At 47.1% G+C, this 19,176-nt stretch overlaps 1 protein-coding gene across 5 annotated transcripts in view; it reads right to left on the bottom strand.

The window, feature by feature from the left end:
- The window catches only part of FAM161A (FAM161 centrosomal protein A), a 103,360-nt gene that overhangs the window by 63,108 nt on the left and 21,076 nt on the right, over positions 1-19,176 (bottom strand). For 3 of the 5 annotated variants that reach the window (XM_085612582.1, XM_085612581.1, XM_085612584.1), the window contains exon 2: positions 1,385-1,528. The exons of the other annotated variants lie outside the window; for them this stretch is intronic. In XM_085612582.1, the coding sequence (XP_085468708.1) occupies positions 1,385-1,528 (144 nt within the window). The remainder of the gene's footprint in view (positions 1-1,384; positions 1,529-19,176) is intronic. 5 annotated transcript variants of the gene reach the window in all.

Here is a 19,176-nt window from a genome sequence, read left to right as displayed (position 1 = left end):
CTTTACTTTTGGTATAATCGCGGCACCCGCGCTTTACTTATAACATTAAAAGTAAAGCGCAGGTGCCGCGATTATACCAATAGTAAAGAAATAGAAAAAAAAATCTATTTCTTTACCTTTGGTATAATCGCGGGTCCCGCGCTTTACTTTTAATGTTATAAGTAAAGCGCAGGTGCCGCGATTATACCAAAAGTAAAGAAATAGATGTTTTTTTCTATTTCTTTACCTTTGGTATAATCGCGGCACCCGTGCTTTACTTGTAACATCAAAAGTAAAGCGAGAGTAACGCGCTTATACCAAAAGTAAAGAAAAACAAGTGGCGCGCGCGTCATGCCTGTGTCTGGGCACGATCATAGCTCCTCCCACGGCCTATTGGTGTCTATTACGCGCTTGGTGCGCGTAATAGATACCAATAGGCCATGTGAGGAGCTATGCGCGCGCCTCGGGCCAATTGCGTGCAGTCTTTTAGAATAAGATGCACGCAAAGGCCAATGGGGGAGCTGAAAAGGAAACGCACAAGCGTGTGCGATTCCAGGGTCCATTTCTGAACCCCGGACAAAAGGACTCTCGCAGTGCAACGCAGGTCGCGAGACCTAAAAAGTAGCACCCAAAATGTGAGCAGTGGAAGGACACAAGTACTTTGGCCAAGTTCCATGAGAGGGTCAAACATAAGAAGAGGACTAGAAGCCTGCAGGCCTGGACAAACCAGGAGCAAGCAAATAGGAGTAACAATTAAGCCAACCAATGGTAAGAAATGGGCAAACTTTAAGCCTACTGTAAACTAACAAAATGTCTTGCAAGTGACAGTGCATGACCCGTCTCGGGCATGACCTAAATGAGTTTTATGTGTAAATGCACATTTCTACTAACTTCACACCCAATAGACAATCCAAGCGAGTAGCTGGGATGCGGTAAGAGTAACACAGATCTCTTTTTGTAAAGCACATGTTTACCACTACAGTGCTTTATTAGCACTGAACACAGATATTTCTTGTAACCCAACATAGAGGTGGTCATTTTTTTCCGACCTTACAAGGATGAAATGTTTATTGGAGCCTCAAGATTCAGACCTGTGACCACGATGTCAAAACAGCTTCCTGCGCTCCATACATTCAGACGGCAAACCTTTTTAGGAGTCCACAAAGTGTTCATAACGTTTTAGGAATCATATCAATGTAGAAAATCTACCCACTACCCCCAAAGTGAGTACAAATCTATTAGAAGATTTCGGACTTTTTGTCTTGTTTTTATGAATTGGACTCTGAATTACCAATCTGGTGAATTTAAAGAGCAACCACGGGCTCTAGCAACCGTTATTTGTCATACTCTATGGCACCAGGGTAGAACGCATCCACACACAGCCATAATCCAACGGTAAACTTACTTTCAGAGTCGGGTAGGGCACACTCTGGTTCTGAGGAGGTGCATCCAGATTAGGGGATTCAGAATCCCTCCCCCAGAGCAACTCCTGTATTTCTTTGCAGGAATACGTTTCTTTACTCTTATTCTTTTCTGCACTGAATTTATCCTGGGGAGGAGAGGAGAACATTTTAACAAAAGTAACTTGTAATGGTTCTTTTTATTCATTAAGACTGTAGCATGCTGGAAAATGGAAAGCTAGTGTGATGTAAGACATTGGTCTTGCTTTGTATCCCATGACTGGTGCTTTGTTAGGACAGTTAGCATGAAGTGAGGAGGTGTGATGAGATCGAGGACATCCTCTGGATAAATGAGAGGTGACAATTAAAAAAAGACACACAAAGATCAAATATAAATGATATCCAAACCAGTCCCACAATCTGTGGGGATATAAATGCTGCAGTAGGCATGAGAAAATGTGTATGTTTATTTTTATTTATTACACCACATGTTGCAGTAATCTGATTTAGTGATATGAAACTAAGACTAGGAGAGAAAGACAAATCAAGAGAAAAGAGCAATTATCTTACCAAAATGTTAAAGTCAATAAACAGTTTAGGGGTGTCGGCATGGCTTCAACAGTTTGCACAGTGCATTGCATAAATGTGCAGATGTGTTCAAACATCACTACTTTTGCTCTCTATTTTCATTTGCCTCTGTCCTTAGATGTCCCCACTCATGCAGCAAGATCTCCAGAGGCACATGTGCAAATTTGCAATTACCTAGATCTGCACATCGCTCCCGCAAAGGAAGTGGAAGAAATGCTGCACTACAAAGAAACCTGCATCGCTGATCTATAAAGGGGATATGGCACAGTAGTGCACTCCCCCGAGATTCATGCGTTCTCTGGTACCATCTATCTCACATGAGTCCTTCGTGTGTAATGTGTGGCATAGTCTCTCATTAAACTTAATTCTTGAACCTTTGAAAATAAGCAATAAAAAAATTCAATAAGTGTTTCTCTATACCTTAAAGAAAGACTGACAGAGAGAGATAGCTAGATAGGGTTTGGAGTCCATAAGGTATCTTTAAAGTTGCAGCTACTGAGGACACAGACACAAAAGTGAATGGGTCTTTCGGTAGTTGAGGTAATGCTGATCACAGGAATGGTGTTGTCAAGGGATGGCAGGTAGTCAACATCAACCAATGACCCTCGTCATCTCAGTCAACCACATAAAATATTCTAAATAATAAACATTCAGTCAATACCTGATAGATATAACATACACCAAGGTTTTACAGTCATCTGGCTTTGTCAAGAATGACTGAATGTGGTATCAAGGGGAAATAGGTCAATTCAAATTATAACGCATATCGGAACAATCATTTATCACGTGATTATTCAGTTTGCTAATAAATATTTTTCAAATATTTTAAAAAAACAACCATGTTTCAAAAGCCGACTCAATGCACATTTCTCAAGGTTATCCACTATTTCTTGCATTCATTTATGTTTGCTTTCTTTCAAAATTTATTTTGAGCGGTTTTCTATTTATCTGGATTAGTTTTAAAGTGGCCCACAGGTTTTTGCAAAGTACATCCTGTTACCAAATAACATTTGGTGGTATTTATGAAATTTGCAATCCCCCCCATCAGCACAGGAACAGTGTTAAACAATTCCAAAAGGAGGGAGAACATTGTCCCTTACGAGATCTATTAGCCGCTCACTGATGGCCCTTCAGGCTTCCACTGAGTCAAAGGATTTGCAAGGATTCTCATGATCATGTAACAAATAGCTTAGCGTAAACCTAAAACAGTTCTGACTCCTCTGATCATTCTATCAAAATCCATGTCAGATAATGTCCCAGACTTCTAAAAAGAAGGAATAGCCTCTCGTCCCTTTCATATCGGGTGGGGCACGCGACAGGGGTGCTCACTCTCACCTCTCTTATTTGAGCTCTATATGGAGCCATTTGCTGAATGAGTTTGACAGCTCCCTACCATCACTGGGATCCGGATGGGAGATAGAGAGCACAAGATTTCGCTTTATGCGGATGACGTGGTGCTTTTTCTGACCCAACCTTTACTCTCTCTCCCTCCCCTGCTAGCAGAGATAGAGGCATTTAGCACGGTGTCGGGTTTTAAAATCAACCTGTGAAAGACACAGGCCCTCAGCTTAACATTGCCCAAAATAGACCAGCAACAAGTAGCTGCACATTTCCCATTCTCATGGGCTTCTAGTGGCATCACGTATCTGGGGATCCGGTTTTTCCCAACAGTTGATAAGATTGCCCAGGTGAACTACATTGAAGTCTTAACCAAAGTACTTCAGGAACTGCACAACTGGAAAAAAATCACGTCCTCTCATGGCTGGGCAAGATTGCTGCAATCAAGATGACGGTTTTACCCAGTCTTCTTTACATAATGCAGACGCTCCCACTATGCCCACCGCCTAAAATATTAGCCCAGCTACAGCAGCTGGTTGATGGCTTTATATGCTCGCCATCTAACGTATCTGAGGCAAGAGGAAGGGGGACTCGGGGTCCCGCATTTAGGGCGTTATTACGAGGCAGCCCAACTACGCTACATGTTAGAGTGCTACCAACTGGAATCAGAAAAACATTGGTGTTTCATCGACCGAGGGGTAGCTGGTATCCACATCTTGAAGGTCCCCTGGCTTCCCAAACGACAACGTCTGCAGGGCGTGTACATCTCCCAGGTTTTGAGGCCCACCATGAAGGTATGGGAATGAGTACAAGAGAGATGTAAGCTCTTGACTGTCATGTCCCCTTTGACCCCTTTAGAAGGAATCCGGACTCCCCCCCCCCCCCCCCGCTCATACAGTGAATGCGTACTTGAAATGGCAGGAAGCCAACTGCAAATGCATAGCAGACCTTTTTAACACACAGGGAGTTATGGACTTCCCGCAACTAGTGACGGGCTATGGGATCCCCAAGGAAGCGTACTGGCAGTACCTGGTGCTGCGCCACTGGGTCACCCAACCCCAGGTACGTACACACGCAGGTCGCCATATTACTAAATTGGAGCTCTGGTTCATCACCCGTAACTCAAATAAAGGTCTCTTATCAGAGATCTACAATTTTCTGAACAAAGCTAAAAACCCCTCTAAGTCCCCGGCACAGCGCAGGTGGGAATGAGAACTGGAGGGGGAATTTTCCCCAAAGGAGTGGGCAGACATTATTCACAGGGCCCGGGCCTCCTCCTGTAGTACCTCGGGTAAGGAAATGCTATTGAAAATTGCGCATTATTGGTACCATACCCCGGTGTGCATCGCCCGGTGGAGACCTCGCAGCAACGGCCTCTGCTGGCGCAGATGCGGGCAGATAGGCACACTGACTCACATTCTATGGCAATGTCCTAAGATACAAGCCTTCTGGGACTCTATCCTATCTGATGTTGATAATCTATACCATACCGAGCTCCCTAGATTTCCTAGTTACATCCTGTTGGGACTTCCCAACCCTCTTACATATCCTCTTAAGTCCTGTAGGGCGAGAGCGATTACTTTGGCACTAGGGGTGGCTAAGCAAGTGCTTCTATCAAGGTGGGGCACGGAGGACATCTCAACAAAATTAGACTGGCTTCATATAGTTTGTGAGGTAGTGGGTATGGAAATGATCACAGCTGGGATTAATCACACACTACCCACATTTGAGAAGACCTAGGGATCCACCGTGGCCTACTTGTCTTTGCTTTGGAGTTCGTAGAGCTTACATGCCCAAGGTACTTACGGGTACTTCAGTTTCCCACCTCCCCCCCCCTCCCGCCAGCGAGCAAGCCGCCCAGGACAAGGAGAGGTTCCAGTTGGCTAGAACCCTACTTCGACGAGTCCTGGGAAATTGATAGGTCTTTCTCCTTTTCTATTCCTTGGTTTTACTTCCTTAACTCCTTTTCTCTCTCTCCTCTATCTCGATCTTCTACAATATACGTATAATCCTCGCTATTCCCCACCGGCCAGTGGTTGTAGGTGGGTGTTGTGTTTAGTGTTGGCCACCAAAAACTTCAATAAAATGATTTAAACCATAAAAAGAAGGAATAAGAGACACCACAACAACAATTTTACCGTGGTGATTTAGACCGGTGTTCACTAAAGCAGTAATGAGCTACGTTAAGGAGGACAGCAGTTCGATTTAGCCGAGAGTCCAAAAAGGAAAACTCTTTCAAGAAAATCTAGGGGTGTTAACACACTGCCAAAGAACCTTCAGGCTGACAGTACTGGCCAAATTGTATGGCGTCTTCTCTGTCATACAATGGACTTGTGATATTTATTTTCATACCTCGAAGAAGAGAAGGACATAATCTCTGACAAATAGGCTAGATGGACTTTGATTTACACACTACTACTCTTTTTGTACAAAACGTGCCATATTCGACCGCACATGTATGGTTAAGGGCAAAAACATCTAATTTAAGCCTGCCACAAAATCACTAAAGGATTCCTGTCAGCAATGAATTAATTTACTACTGCAGTATTATTTGCTATATATGTAAAGAAATCCACAGCAGTAAATCCCACACAATGGGGAGGGAGGACAAGGGCGGTTTTCTAGTAAGTCTTTGAAAGCCAACCAACCTGTACGTTTGTGGCCATTCACAAATTCCAATCCAATCCCTTATGGCGTTGCAAGGGGTTGGAAAGTTACTCCCCTTCCAAGATGGTAAGGGGACAGACCACCCCCACATTTGTTAGGGATGTAGGGGAAAGGCTTTCTCCACGTAGAGGGTATAAAAATGTTCGTCTGCACAGTGGGTATTTCCAATTGGCTTAAAAGTATGGCATGAAAATTTCTGTACACAAGACAATCCCAATAATATACATTAAAATCTGATCCTGAGACAGGTATCCGGGCGTAATTTGCGCTTGGCACAGGTATCGAGACATACGTTTGGGCACATTTGTGAAATTTTTTAAGTACATTAAGACGGGGATACAAGTCTTCACCCTTACTTTTTTGATAAACACGCCCATACTTTTTACTCTGAAGTTACTAATAGTAATCTGGTCTCTTTAGAACCTAAATGATTAAGCCTATACTGTGGTCAAGGTTCTTCTACGAGATTGCCTTTAACCAGTCTTAACCATCTATTTCTGTATTTCAACACGGCTACTGACTTTTAAATTCAATGGTTGATGCAGCAAGTAGCTGACACCCTTTCTACTCTCCTCGTGACCATTAACAGCATCGCTGCAAGCAGCAATTTTTTTTCAGTCTCCTCCAAAACCACCTTATTTCCTCTGTGATTTTAATGACAATGTGCCTTAATGTGGATTTATAATTTGATGCGATTTATATAATTTAAGGTAATAACTATTTTAATGTTTACAACAGCTCACTTTGCCACTGGATTCAAGCAAGCCTGGCTGAAGACGGCTGAAATGCCAGAAACCGGTCCTAGGAAGCTTGTTTCCGGTCCAGGGAAGACGTGGCTTGGCAGTTCGGGCTGGACTGTTCCCATGAGGCACAGGGTCAGACTGATTTGCATATGGCCATGTCTGAACTGGGGTGGCAGAGTGGGTTAAAGAACGGTGATGGATTAAACCCAGATCAGTTGACTGGGGGTGAGTGCTTGCAATGTTCAACACTCCGTCCATCATTTCCTTTGGTTTTTGCTCTGTTCGCCATAAGTTGGCAGGGTATGCTCAGACGTGAGTCCCTTGCTCACTTTGCCACTGGATTCAAGCAAGCCTGGCTGAAGACGGCTGAAATGCCAGAAACCGGTCCTAGGAAGCTTGTTTCCAGTCCAGGGAAGACGTAGCTTGGCAGTTCGGGCTGGACTGTTCCCATGAGGCACAGGGTCAGACTGATTTGCATATGGCCATGTCTGAACTGGGGTGGCAGAGTGGGCTAAAGAACGGTGATGGATTAAACCCAGATCAGTTGACTGGGGGTGAGTGCTTGCAATGTTCAACACTCCGTCCATCATTTCCTTTGGTTTTTACAACAGTTCTAGCACAAAGGTTTTATAGGACCGAAAACTGTGAATCTAAACTAAAATCCATAGCAAAATGAATTTACATCCACCAGCTAGTGTTATAGTCAGTTGTCTGGTACATCTTCTTAATATTAAATAATTTTCTAATAATACAAATTAAAAACCTTCCTCAAATGTAAATCCCTGTTTTTTGTATTACTCATTTTAAGCATCCACTTGTACTCTTCTCTCTGTGTTCTTTAAATACCCCTCTCAGATGTGCCACACTATGTCGAATACCAAATAATTTAATCCCATCTTGATTGTTTTGTGACTCTAAGACGTTTGGAACTTGCTAGTTTACATCTGATTTATCATCATTATCGTGTACAGGGGCCAGAGGGCTCATCTTACGGATTGTGCCTCAGACAATTCCTACATAGACATGACCACAGGATGTCTGTGGCTGGACATATCTTAGCAGCTATGTGCATTGCAGTGGCAGCCACCTGCTTCAACAAACTTCACACCTTCTACTGTATTAGGTCACTTTATTCTAGAATGATCCCCACTCTTGACCATCCCTGCCTTCATAAAGGCTTGAACGCGTAGAAGCTCAATAAAGTCACCCAGGAACTCGAACACTGCAAAAATGAGTATTGACAACCATCTTGAAAAGCATGAGTATTTCCAATCATGTGAATATGAGACAGGCTAATGCTGAAGATATGTATTAATACACATGACCATCTATACTTACTTTTCTGCACCACTTACTTCTTGAACTCAACTACAAGTTCATCACACAGTGTCTACAGCACGTTTCTGATCTCATGCAACACACAACTCTTCCCTTCAAATGCCACATTACAATCCCACTTCCGTCAATCATGCACACAGAAATGGCCTTCGCAGCCTTGTCAGTGTTCTATATATTTTGCATTACAATACTAAACAGGTCACTTCTTATGCTATATAGACACCCTTTCCGGTTTTAAACCAATAAAACTCCACCAGTAACAACAGTTTTCACCATGATCCATGTGGAGTCAGTTTTACTCATTGCCAAGAAAGACCCACTGATGTGTGTATATAAATGTACTGTATATGTAGGTTTTACCACCTCTAGAACAAAAAAAAAGAAAAAATTAAAGAAAAAAAAAACACCCGACTCAGATTTTTCCTTTAAAAATGAAGAATTTGTTGGGCAGAGCTTGCCGGAGCCAAAGATGGCCGTGCAGTGAGCGAGCTCCGTGTGCCATCTCATTAATCCTTCACTTATCCTGCGTCCATGACTGCAAATGAATCTCACAGCTGTGTTGGAGGACTGCCTGCACCATCGACGGCGCCCAGAGTGACTTTCATAGAGTCCGCGTCAGTCTGGAAGCGGTGGCTCGCTGGGGCCTGCTCATGCGCTCGTCGGCATTCCAGCCTCTCCAGTCTTAGCCTGCCTGGGGCTGCTGGCTCCGGGCTGTGCTGCGCCTCGTCTTGGGTCGCTTGGCTCAGTGGACCCCCTGCCTGCATACCCGCCCTTACCCAGGGAGACCTGAGCCGGGCCGGGGCCTCGACCGGAGGCACCGTTCCCCCAGTGCGGAGCCGGGTGTGCTTGGTAATGTGCGAGTCCTCGGCAGCCATTGATTGAGCTGCGGGCCTGCCAAGGAGCAGACTGCGGAGTGGCGAGACCGGCCACATGGAGTGCTGTGCGGCCGCGCAGCCTGCCGAGTAGCGTGGAGTGACTCCTGAGCACGGCAACGATTGACGGTGAGGTGTGCTGGCGGCCTCAGGCAGCGCGCGGAGGGGCTAGTTTTGCAGCTGCAGCCCCTGGAGGCCTTGCGGCCGGCCCTGGACGCCTGCCGCGCACTAGCGCCTACAGCGAAGTGGCGGATTGCGGTGAGGCATGCCGCCCAACATCCTCCAACGAGTAGGGGGGGCTGGTGGTCTCCACAGCACTGATTGCCCTTGGGCAATGAGCAGACGCCTGCTATACACCTGGGTTTCTGGTCATCTGCCTGCCATACCCAGGGGGGTGGGCGAGGAGAGCCCCCCGTCAGTGTATTGGAGCCTGCCCCACACAAGAGGGGAGACTGACACCTCCTCCCATTATTTGCACCTTCTCATCGTCTGCACTGGGGGTTCACATGGCTCTTTCCCAATAGGGACAACAGAGATAATATCCCCCCCAACGGCTATCATTTCCCGGAGGCGACTGGGGGTCTGCTGGGATGGCAGAGGCTCTGCCCAGAGCAGCTGGGGGACTCACCCAGGGAATCCCCGTATAATTCATCAAGTATCTTTTTCATCAGAGCTTCTCCACAAGACTGCCCAGGTCCTCGCAGATCTGTGCTGCATTCCCCCGCGCTCTTCCGACCTTGTTGGCCTTCTACCTTATTGAACAGCGCCCGCGGGGCCACTCCATCAGTGCTGGTGTGAGTGAACCCTGTCCTGTGTCCTGATCTCATCACCTGCGCTGCACATCCTTCGCCTTCCCTCAGCCCTAGTGTTTGTTGTGCCTCGTCCGCAATACCTGGACATTGACGTGTGGGGCCCCTAGTGAGCTTTGCACGTCATATGCATCGAGGCCTGGTGATCTGGTCTTCCCATTGTGTTGGAGGCCCCTAACTGGCACGAAGGTGAGGAGCGGAACATAACTTGCCCTGTTACTGTGGGAGCGGTGTTGCTGACCCCCGATAGCACAGGCCTAGTTGGCTTCACGACATACGATAGGCAGGGTAGACAAAACACAGCCGAAACCTCAATTTGAGCAGCGCAAGTCGAGGACTAAAGAGGTGGAAGATGTCCCCCCCCTCCCACCGACGATCGCGAGGAAGTGTCCGAGGAGGCAGCGGGTGACCGAAAACAAATCCTAGCGGCAATGCAGAAAAGCCTGCAAAAAAGTCTATCCACCATCGACAGCAAGATTGACACTCTTGCATACCGGATGGACAGAATGTCAGAATGCCTTGACAAACATGCCGAACGATTGATAAGACTGAAAGAAGGGTCACTGAGGTCGTGGAGGCGCAAACTGAGGTCAGTACGGCACACAAATTACTTGCTAAGACGATAGCTGCCCTGCAGGAGAAGACAGAAGATTTAGAGGTGAGGTCCAGGAGGAGTAACTTGCGCATTACTGGACTGCCGTAAACGACACTCACTGGCAATATGGAGGTATCTAGCGAAAAACTGCTGGTCACACTCCTGGGTCACGAGATATTTTCAGATATGTTCATTGTGGAGCGGCTCACAGATCGCTTGGCCCTAGGCCTCCCACGGGGCTCCGCCCAGACCAGTAATAGCTAAGCTCCTGAACTACAGGGACGCAGCCCTGAAGCACGCAAGAACGAAAGGCGCCCTCCAATTCGAAGGCTCTGCGATCTCCCGGTTTCCAGACTTCACGTTGAAGGTTCAGGAAGCCAGGCGTCCGTTTGCTCCCCTGAAAAGGCGACTACGTGATAAAAACATTGAATATGCAATGCTTTACCCAGCTAGGCTGAGAGTCAACTTAAATGATCTGTCCAGAATCTTCCAAGACCCCAAATCACTCATTGCAGGGCTTGGACTTGCTTAACCCGAGACTTTGTACCTGTATCCTGGTGCCTGCTCTATACCGCCCATGTATCTAGTGTACTGCAAGTATAGTTTATCTTCTCTTGTTCATTTATGAGATTGGGATTGGTTTCACCTCTTTGTTACTATGCATCACAGTTATCTTTATACTTCGGGCGGAGGGGGGGGCATGCTGTCACAGCCGACTATCCTGGTTTGTTAATGTTCAGCATGGAAGCTACGAAATGGTTATTGATGGCAGACGTATCATTTCCCTTTTGCAATTTTCATTTGCTTTTTTTTTTTCTCACAATTGTGCGGGGACGGTAACCTCTGCCCCTGTGAGTTACTCACTGAAATAGTTTAACTGTTGTATGGGTTTTGTTGGGAAGGGTGGCGGATGGGAGGGTACCGTCATTGCTCAGTTGGAAATTGCATGGCGTGGGTGGGGGGCGGGTCAGGTCGCATTTTATTGGCTTTTTAGTTGTCTTTTTGTCAAGCAATGTTGGTTTTCTTTTGCACACAGTATACACATGGGATCTTCGTAATGCAGTAAGAGTGTCTCAGATTCAAGAATATCTTGTCGTATTCCCCATACCACACGGGCCAATTTTATGCACGGCCACTAAAGTGATAGCTTGAAGCTATTGACTTGGAACATAAGGGGCCTCAATGACTTCCAGAAAACCAGGAAAGTGATATCCTACCTCAATAGGCATAACATAGACATCGCGCTCCTGCAAGAGACACATCTGCCCACTGATTCACAGATGCTCACCCACAGGTGTCTATTTGGCGCCTTTCATGCTGCCGGCTTCTCTACACACGCCCGAGGGGTACTGACATTGGTCAACACTAAAGCCGGCATAACCCTGGAAGCTTTGGTAATGGACAGAGAGGGGTGGTTTGTTATTTCTAAAATCAAAGAGAGGGGGTTGGAGTTCATAATTGTCAATGTATACGGCCCAAATTTTGACAACCCACAATTTGTCAGAGACTTGCTGACACACATGCGGTGCTGGACGCCCCTTCCATTGCTTTGGGGTGGTGATCTTAGTGTACTCGATCTGGCGCTAGACCGCTCTGGGGGTCCGATGCGGAGACAGTCAGGTGTGGCTACAGCCGAGGAAGATGCTCTGACAGAGCTCAATATGTTTGATGGCTGGCGTTCCAGAAATAGAGGACATGGGGGATTTACCCACTACTCTGCCACGCACAACCTATACACTAGGATCAATTACTGGTTTGCCTCCGGCCTCCTCACCGCGGCTATCCGTAGCTGCGAACTCCACCCATGCTCATACTCAGACCACTCCCCAGTTCATCTATGTCTTGAGACGCCGTCGAAACGGCCAGCACCCTTTACCTGGCGGTTTCCGCCTTATGCCTTGCTCAACACTGTGTTCGGGGAAGAATTAGCAGAATCTATTGAGGTTTTCTTCGACGGCTCGGTCTCACAGTTCTCCACGACATGGGAAGCCTTCAAAGTGTACATAAGGGGCATTGCCATCTCCAAGCATTCTGGAGTGCTCCGGTCTATCAGGAATAGGCAGACAACCCTGGAAACGGAACTCGCTACTCTCAAACAGGAGGTTCAGACGGGACGTGCTGATCTGGCGACAGCAGAATTAAAAGTCAAGCTAGCAGAATATCATGATGCTGCAGACAGAGAGGTCAAATTTCTCGGCAATATGCAGTTGCCAAAATGTACAGACAGGGGGAGTGTCCGGGCGCTACACTCGCGTCCATCCTGAAGGGTAGGCGCCAGACTACTGGCATTACAGAAATTCGAACTGATGTAGGCGACCTCATACATGACCCCGAGGCTATCGCGAATAGGTTTAGGGATTATTATTCGGAGCTATATCAGTCCCGCCAATTGGGGTGAGGTGACAGACTGGTAGATTATCCAGAACATATCAAGCTTCCTCTGGCTGGAAGACGGGCACAGGGAATACCTGATGAGAGCATTCAAGGCCTGGGAAATCCATGAGGCACTCAAATCCATGAGGGCAGGGAGCACTACCGGGCAGGATGGCCTCACTGTAGCCTTTTACAAGGAATTTAGGGATCTCCTGGTCCCCCACCGGATATCATTGTTCGAGGAGATGGGAGAGAGTTGGATGATGCCGCCATCGATGCGTGAGGCTCTGCTGGTCACCCTTCCAAAGCCAGGCAAGCCCCCTGAAGAATGCTCATCGTATAGACCACTCTCCTTATTGAATGTTGACACAAAGCTTTTCGCAAAAGTTAATGCCAATCGCTTGGCCCCGTTGGTTTCTGTCCTGGTCTGTCCCGAACAGGCTGGCTTTGTGCCCGGTCGCACGCTCACCCTTAATATGCACACAGTTTTTGGGGCTATCCAACAAACCAAGCCTGAAGTCAAGGCAGCTGCAATATTCTTAGACGCCGAGAAGGCCTTCGACTCGGTCGAGTGGGATTTTATGATGTTAGTCCTGAGGCGAAAGGGGGTGGGCGAGCTATTTTCCAACTTAGTCTCCGTCTTGTACAACTCCCCTACCACAAAGGTCAGGGTGGGTAATTTAGTCACATCTCCCTTTCGAATTTCCAGGGGCACTCGACAGGGGTGCCCATTGTCGCCGCTCCCCTATGCCATCGTGGCTGAGCCCTTGGCGTGTGCACTACGTGAGTACCATAGCCATCGCAGGATTTGGCTCCCCGGGTACAATCTAATCATCTCCACTTATGCAGACGACACCCTGCTATATATCTTAGAGATCCTAACTCTAGCCTCTCCCCAGTTTTGAGGGAGTTGGTGCGTTATGGCGAGTTCTCTGGCCTCTGAGTTAATTGGGCTAAGTCCATTATTTTTCCTCTCACACCGGCGTTGAACCCCAACGAGTTAGATTTCCCACTACAGTGGACTACTGACTCAGTGCGCTACGTGGGCATACAAATCCACACTGACTCTGAAGTGGTGTTCCATGACAACTATGGTAGAGCTGTGGCCAGACTTGAGGGCGATGTCGGCAGATGGATACGCCCTCCTCTATCTCTCATGGGCCGAGTCTCTTTGATGAAAATGGTAGTGCTGCCTCGATTTTTATTCCTGTTTTGCAACATACCGATGATACTCCCCCCCCCCCCTTTTTTTGTCAAAATTTGTTTATTGAAATATTTGTCAAAAACAACAATCAGTGTATAAGGAATACATCTCATGATGCGTTTCAAGTATTTCAACGGGCACAGATACCATTCTTTAGGCAGCTAAAGTAAAGAGCACAGTTTCAAATTACCTTGGTAGGCTTGCCCCTCAATATTTCCGTAAGTTGGCGAGTTATAACAGAAATAACAAAAATATACCCAACTACTCCCGGGAGCGGTCAGGCCCAATCGGGGCCGCTGCATCAGTGGTGCTGTCCCGCAGAGGGGCCAGATGTACTTAGATCAGAAAGAGGTGGAGCGCCCTCAGCCGAGGGCTGCAGGCAAATAAGGGAAGACCCTCTGAGAGGTAGCTAACCAGGGGGGTCCAGATATAATCAAATCCTTTCCCCGACACTTCAGCTAGATCAGTTAGTCATTCCATTGCTAACGCCTTCCATAATCGGACGTGCCATTGGGAGAGCGAGGGGGCTTTGGGTTTCTTCCAAGCCCCGGCTATAGCCATCTTCACCGCTCCCAGGCAAACCCACAAAATGGATCTGTCAGCATGTGTTTGGTATTTGAGTAGCGGATCGCGAAGACCCAGCAGTATCTGTTCCATAGACTTCCCAATTGGATAACCTAATATGGTCTTAATTTGGGAAAGAATCTCCTTCCAAAAGATTTGGATGACTGGGTAGTCTCACCATATATGCTTAAATTCTCCCAGTAGCCAACACCCACGCCAGCAATGATCATTGGTGCCGTTTGTGGGGGTGAAGGTACCAATCCTAGAGCGTCTTGTAATGGGCTTCTCTGAGGTGCATGGATCTGTTGAATTTAGCTATGTATTTATACATGGATTCCCATTTTTTTTTTTGTGGGAGGCATCTGTAGCATGTCTTCCCCAAAACACACTATGGCGTTGAGTGTGTTGTGGCAAGAGTGTGAGCAAAAGGGTATACAGAAAGGAAATACATCCTTTGCCCGTGGTGCCCAACTGGACAAATCTCTCTATTGGAAGGTAGTCTCTAGTGGCGGCTTGGCGGATCTGTGGTTGCTGGACCCAATGGCTTAACTGAGTATAGTGGTATCGCTCAGTGGAAGTGATTCATACAATCTTGGAAGGAGCATAGCTTAGAGCCTTGGAAGAGGTCCAAGATCATGAGGCATCCCCCGTCCCTCCATAAATCAAAGGGCCCCTCTTAAACAGCTGGGGGGAAATTCTTAGAAAAATTTATGAGGGTATAGGGAGACGGGAATGTAGTCAGTGGTAATGTACTGGTTACGGCATCCCACACTTGGAGGGTGGTGGAGGTAGGTACACTGAGGTAAGCGTTAAGAGGCCTATCAGTTTTATGTCGCCAGGGTAAGTCCCAGATCGTTCTACCTGTCACCTGCTTGTCTATGTGGAGCCATAATTTGTCGGATTCTCGTAGCGACCATTCGCTCAACACCCTTAATTGAGCTGCCCTATAGTAGGTTAGGAAATCTGGTAGGGCCAGGCCTCCCTTCATACGTAGTCTCGTTAATAAATGATATGAGAGCCCTGCACGTTTTCCTTGCCAAATAAATTTGAGCAGCATGGTTTTTAGCTCAGGGAAGAGTGTCTTGTCCGGTTGGATGGGGTGACCCTGGAAGAGGTATAGGAGACGGGGCAGTACGTTCATTTTAATTGCATTTATCCTACCAATCCATGAGATGTAGGCCGTACTCCATTTTTTACAGTCCGCTCTTAGGCGTTTCAGAAGGGGTGGAAAGTTGGACTTTTACAAGTCTGCAAGTTTGGGAGTGATTTGGACCCCTAGATATGATGGCTTTACGAGCCCACTGGAAAGGGGAGGTCTCCTCCAGAGTCTGTTGAACGTCCGCGGACAGAGTGAGATTTAGGATGAATGATTTGGAGAGATTGACTTTGAAGCCAGATACAGTCTCAAATTGCTCAAGTTTGACTAATAGCAGGGAGGGAGGCGGTTGGATTGGTGACTGGCAGAAGGATGTCGTCCGCAAATAATGCGCTCTTATGATCATCTGTCCCAAACCGGATCCCAGTATCTGTGGATTGGCACGGATCCGGGCCGCAAAGGGTTCGATAGTAAGAGCGAAGAGCAGTGGGGATAAGGGGCAGCCTTGTATGGTCCCTCTCGCTAAGTTAAAAAAGTTCAAGGCCACCCCATTCACCACCATGCGGGACCAAGGGGCGCTAAAGTTGGCTCGAATCATCCCGATAAAAGCATCGCAGAGGCCGAATCGGCACAGAGAAAGCTCCAAGAAGGTCCAAGCAGTGTGGTTTTGGTGGCACGGTGCTGAAATGGTTTGCCTCCTTTTTAAAGGACAGAAAGCAAGAGGTTTGGTCTCCTCCCTTTACCGCCAGGATCCCGCCTCTTAATGTGGGGGTCCCTCAGGGCTCTATTTTGAGCCCGGTATTATTCAATCTGTATATGTCCCCCCTTGCAAAATTGGCGGAGGCAGGAGATACGAAGATTATATCCTATGCGGACGACACGCAGTTGTTGTTCACTTGCAGGAAGGGTGAAGACTTCCAAGGCCAGAAGATTAGAGCTTGCTTGACCGAAGTGTTCCTCTGGTTCCAATCCCACCAACTCAAATGTAATCCGGAGATCATTTTCTTTGGTCCCCCCCCTTCGGATATTTGGAAACAGTGGTGGTCTGACGAAATGTCACCACCCCAGACGGCCGTTAACATGGTTAAAAATCTGGGGGTGAAAATGGACGATATGTTATCAATAAAAACACAAGTTCAAACTGTGACGGGTACTTGTTTTGGCTTACTAAAAATGATTAAGAAATTTCTCTATCTCCTGCCAATGACGCATAGTAAGATGGTTGTGCAGGCCCTTATCACCTCTAGATTAGATTATGTTAATGTCCTTTATTTTGGCATACCGGCGGGATTATTGAGCAGACTTCAGGTCTTGCAAAATTCTGCGGCCAGAGCGGTTTTGAAGCTGGGAGTCAGAGAACGGATTTCGCCCCACTTGAAGAAATTACACTGGCTCCCGGTTTGCTGTAGGATTCTTTTCAAAGCACTAACCCTTGCTTTTAAAGCTTTGCACGGGTTAGGGGCTCACTACTTGCGTAAAAGAGTTCTTTACTACACCCCGTGTAGATCTCTTAGATCAGCCCAACAATATTTGATCTCAGCGCCAAGGTTCTGAAGAGCACGCTGTGGAGGACGGTCTTTCCAGGTACAAGAGGCCCGTGTCTGGAATACTCTGCCGCTCCCCCTAAGACAGACTACCTCCCTTTTGGAGTTTAGAAAACAATTAAAAACTTGGATGTTACAACAGCTAATCTAATCCGCTTCCCCACTCTTTCAATAGTTTTGGGTACATAGCTTTTACCTCTGTCTTTACTGTCATAGCGCCGGGACATTCTGTTGAGTAGCTGTGCGCTCTATAAATCCCTGTTTAACATAACATAACATAACAAACAACTCGATCAAAAGCTTTCTCCGCGTCGAGCGACAATAGTGCAGCCGGGATCTTCTTCTTTTGGGACTTATCTATTAGATGGAAGATGCGCCTAAGGTTGTTGTGGGTCTGTCGCCCCTTGATGTACCCTGACTGATCGGGATGAATGAGATCAGGGAGAAATTTCTGGAGCCGGGTGGCTAGAATTTTGGAATATAATTTGGTATCCAGGTTAATGAGGGCAATTGGACGATATGATGAGCATTTCTGTGGGTCTTTCCCGGGTTTCGGAATGAAGAAGATTAGGGCTTCGCCCATGGATGCTGTCACTGCCTGTCGGGTTGCGATGTCGTTAAACAGTGCGGTTAGGTGAGGACCCAAGTCAGCTGAAAAGGTGCGGTAAAATTGAGCGGTAAAGCCGTCAGGCCCTGGTGCTTTGTGGCGTTTTAAGGAGTCAACTGCAGCTTGGATCTCCTCCAAGGTAATACTCCCACCAAGGCTATCATTGGCGGAGGCAGAGAGCTGGGGCAAGTCAAGGGCAGTTACATATTGTGTTTGCTCGGGTTCCCAGAGGGTGTCAACTCGGTATAGATTTTGATAAAAGTCATGAAACACCTGGGCTTTCGCCTCTTCACCTACGTGAGTCGTGCCATGGTCGCCTATGATTTGTTTTACGTATTCTTTCTCCTGCTTGATCCGCAGTTGTTTGGCCAATAGAGTGCCCACCTTATCCTTCCCCTCGTAGCCTCTGGTCTGGAGCCTCAGGATTGTTTTCTCTGCCCTATTCGTATACATCACATTAAGTTGCCCTTTGAGGGCCGTGACTTTTCTCAATGACGGGGCCGAGGGAGTTGTTTTGTGCTACCCTTCTGCTGCTACCAGTTCGCGCTCTAATTCTAGGCGTTCTTTGGTTTGGAGTCTCCTGAAGGAAGAGGCGAGGGCAATGCAGTGGCCCCTGACGTGCGCCCTAAACGCGTCCCAATTTTTCGCTAGGGATGTGTCGGCTGGGTCATTGAGTAGGAAGAAGTCTCTGATCGCTTTGCGAAGGTCGTCCCGGTGTTGACTATCTCTACACAGGAACTCCGGGAAATACCATCTCATAAGTTTAGAGCATGGGGCCGGCCGGTCTAAAAGGCAAGCCAAGGGGGCTTGGTCTGAGATGGCAATGGGAAGAACGAGGGAGGTCGTGACTGCGTGGGTGAGCGATTGGCTGATAAAAATATGATCAGGTAGTATGATTTGTGGACATGAGAAAAGAAGGAAAAATCCTTTGTTGTCGGGTTAAGGTGGCTCCAGATGTCCACTAGTCCTAGCTGGTGAATTGTTTGCTTAAGCGGTGTGGGAAATATACCCCTTCCGGATCTATGGGTATGTGACGTATCCAATTGAGAATCCCAAACGAGGTTAAAATCCCCCATAATAATTAGGTCTCCCTCTGCAAAGCTCATTAAGGAATCCAAAAAGGAGGAGAGGAAGTCAGTTTGCCCAGTATTGGGGCATTTACAGAGGCAATTGTACAAAGTCTACCCATCAATGACCCCCTAACCATGACGTATCTGCCCTTCCTATCTTTTTGTGTAGTCTCATGTACAAAATGGGCGGAGGAATCAAAAAATCAAGGTGAGCCCATTCTGTTTTTTTGTACTGGTGGTCTGGGGATAGCGGCTATGCTCGAGTCTGCTTTCTTCCGCTCGTTTTATGTGGGATTCCTGAATTGCCACAGCCAGTGACCCCTGATCTCCGATGTATGTCCAAAACCTGTGTCTCTTGTTAGGAGAGTTGAGGCCCCTAACATTCCAAG

This window comes from Triturus cristatus, chromosome 6 (assembly GCF_964204655.1).
Source record: "Triturus cristatus chromosome 6, aTriCri1.1, whole genome shotgun sequence".
NCBI lineage: Eukaryota > Metazoa > Chordata > Amphibia > Caudata > Salamandridae > Triturus > Triturus cristatus.
This window is presented reverse-complemented; position numbering and strand designations above follow the sequence as displayed.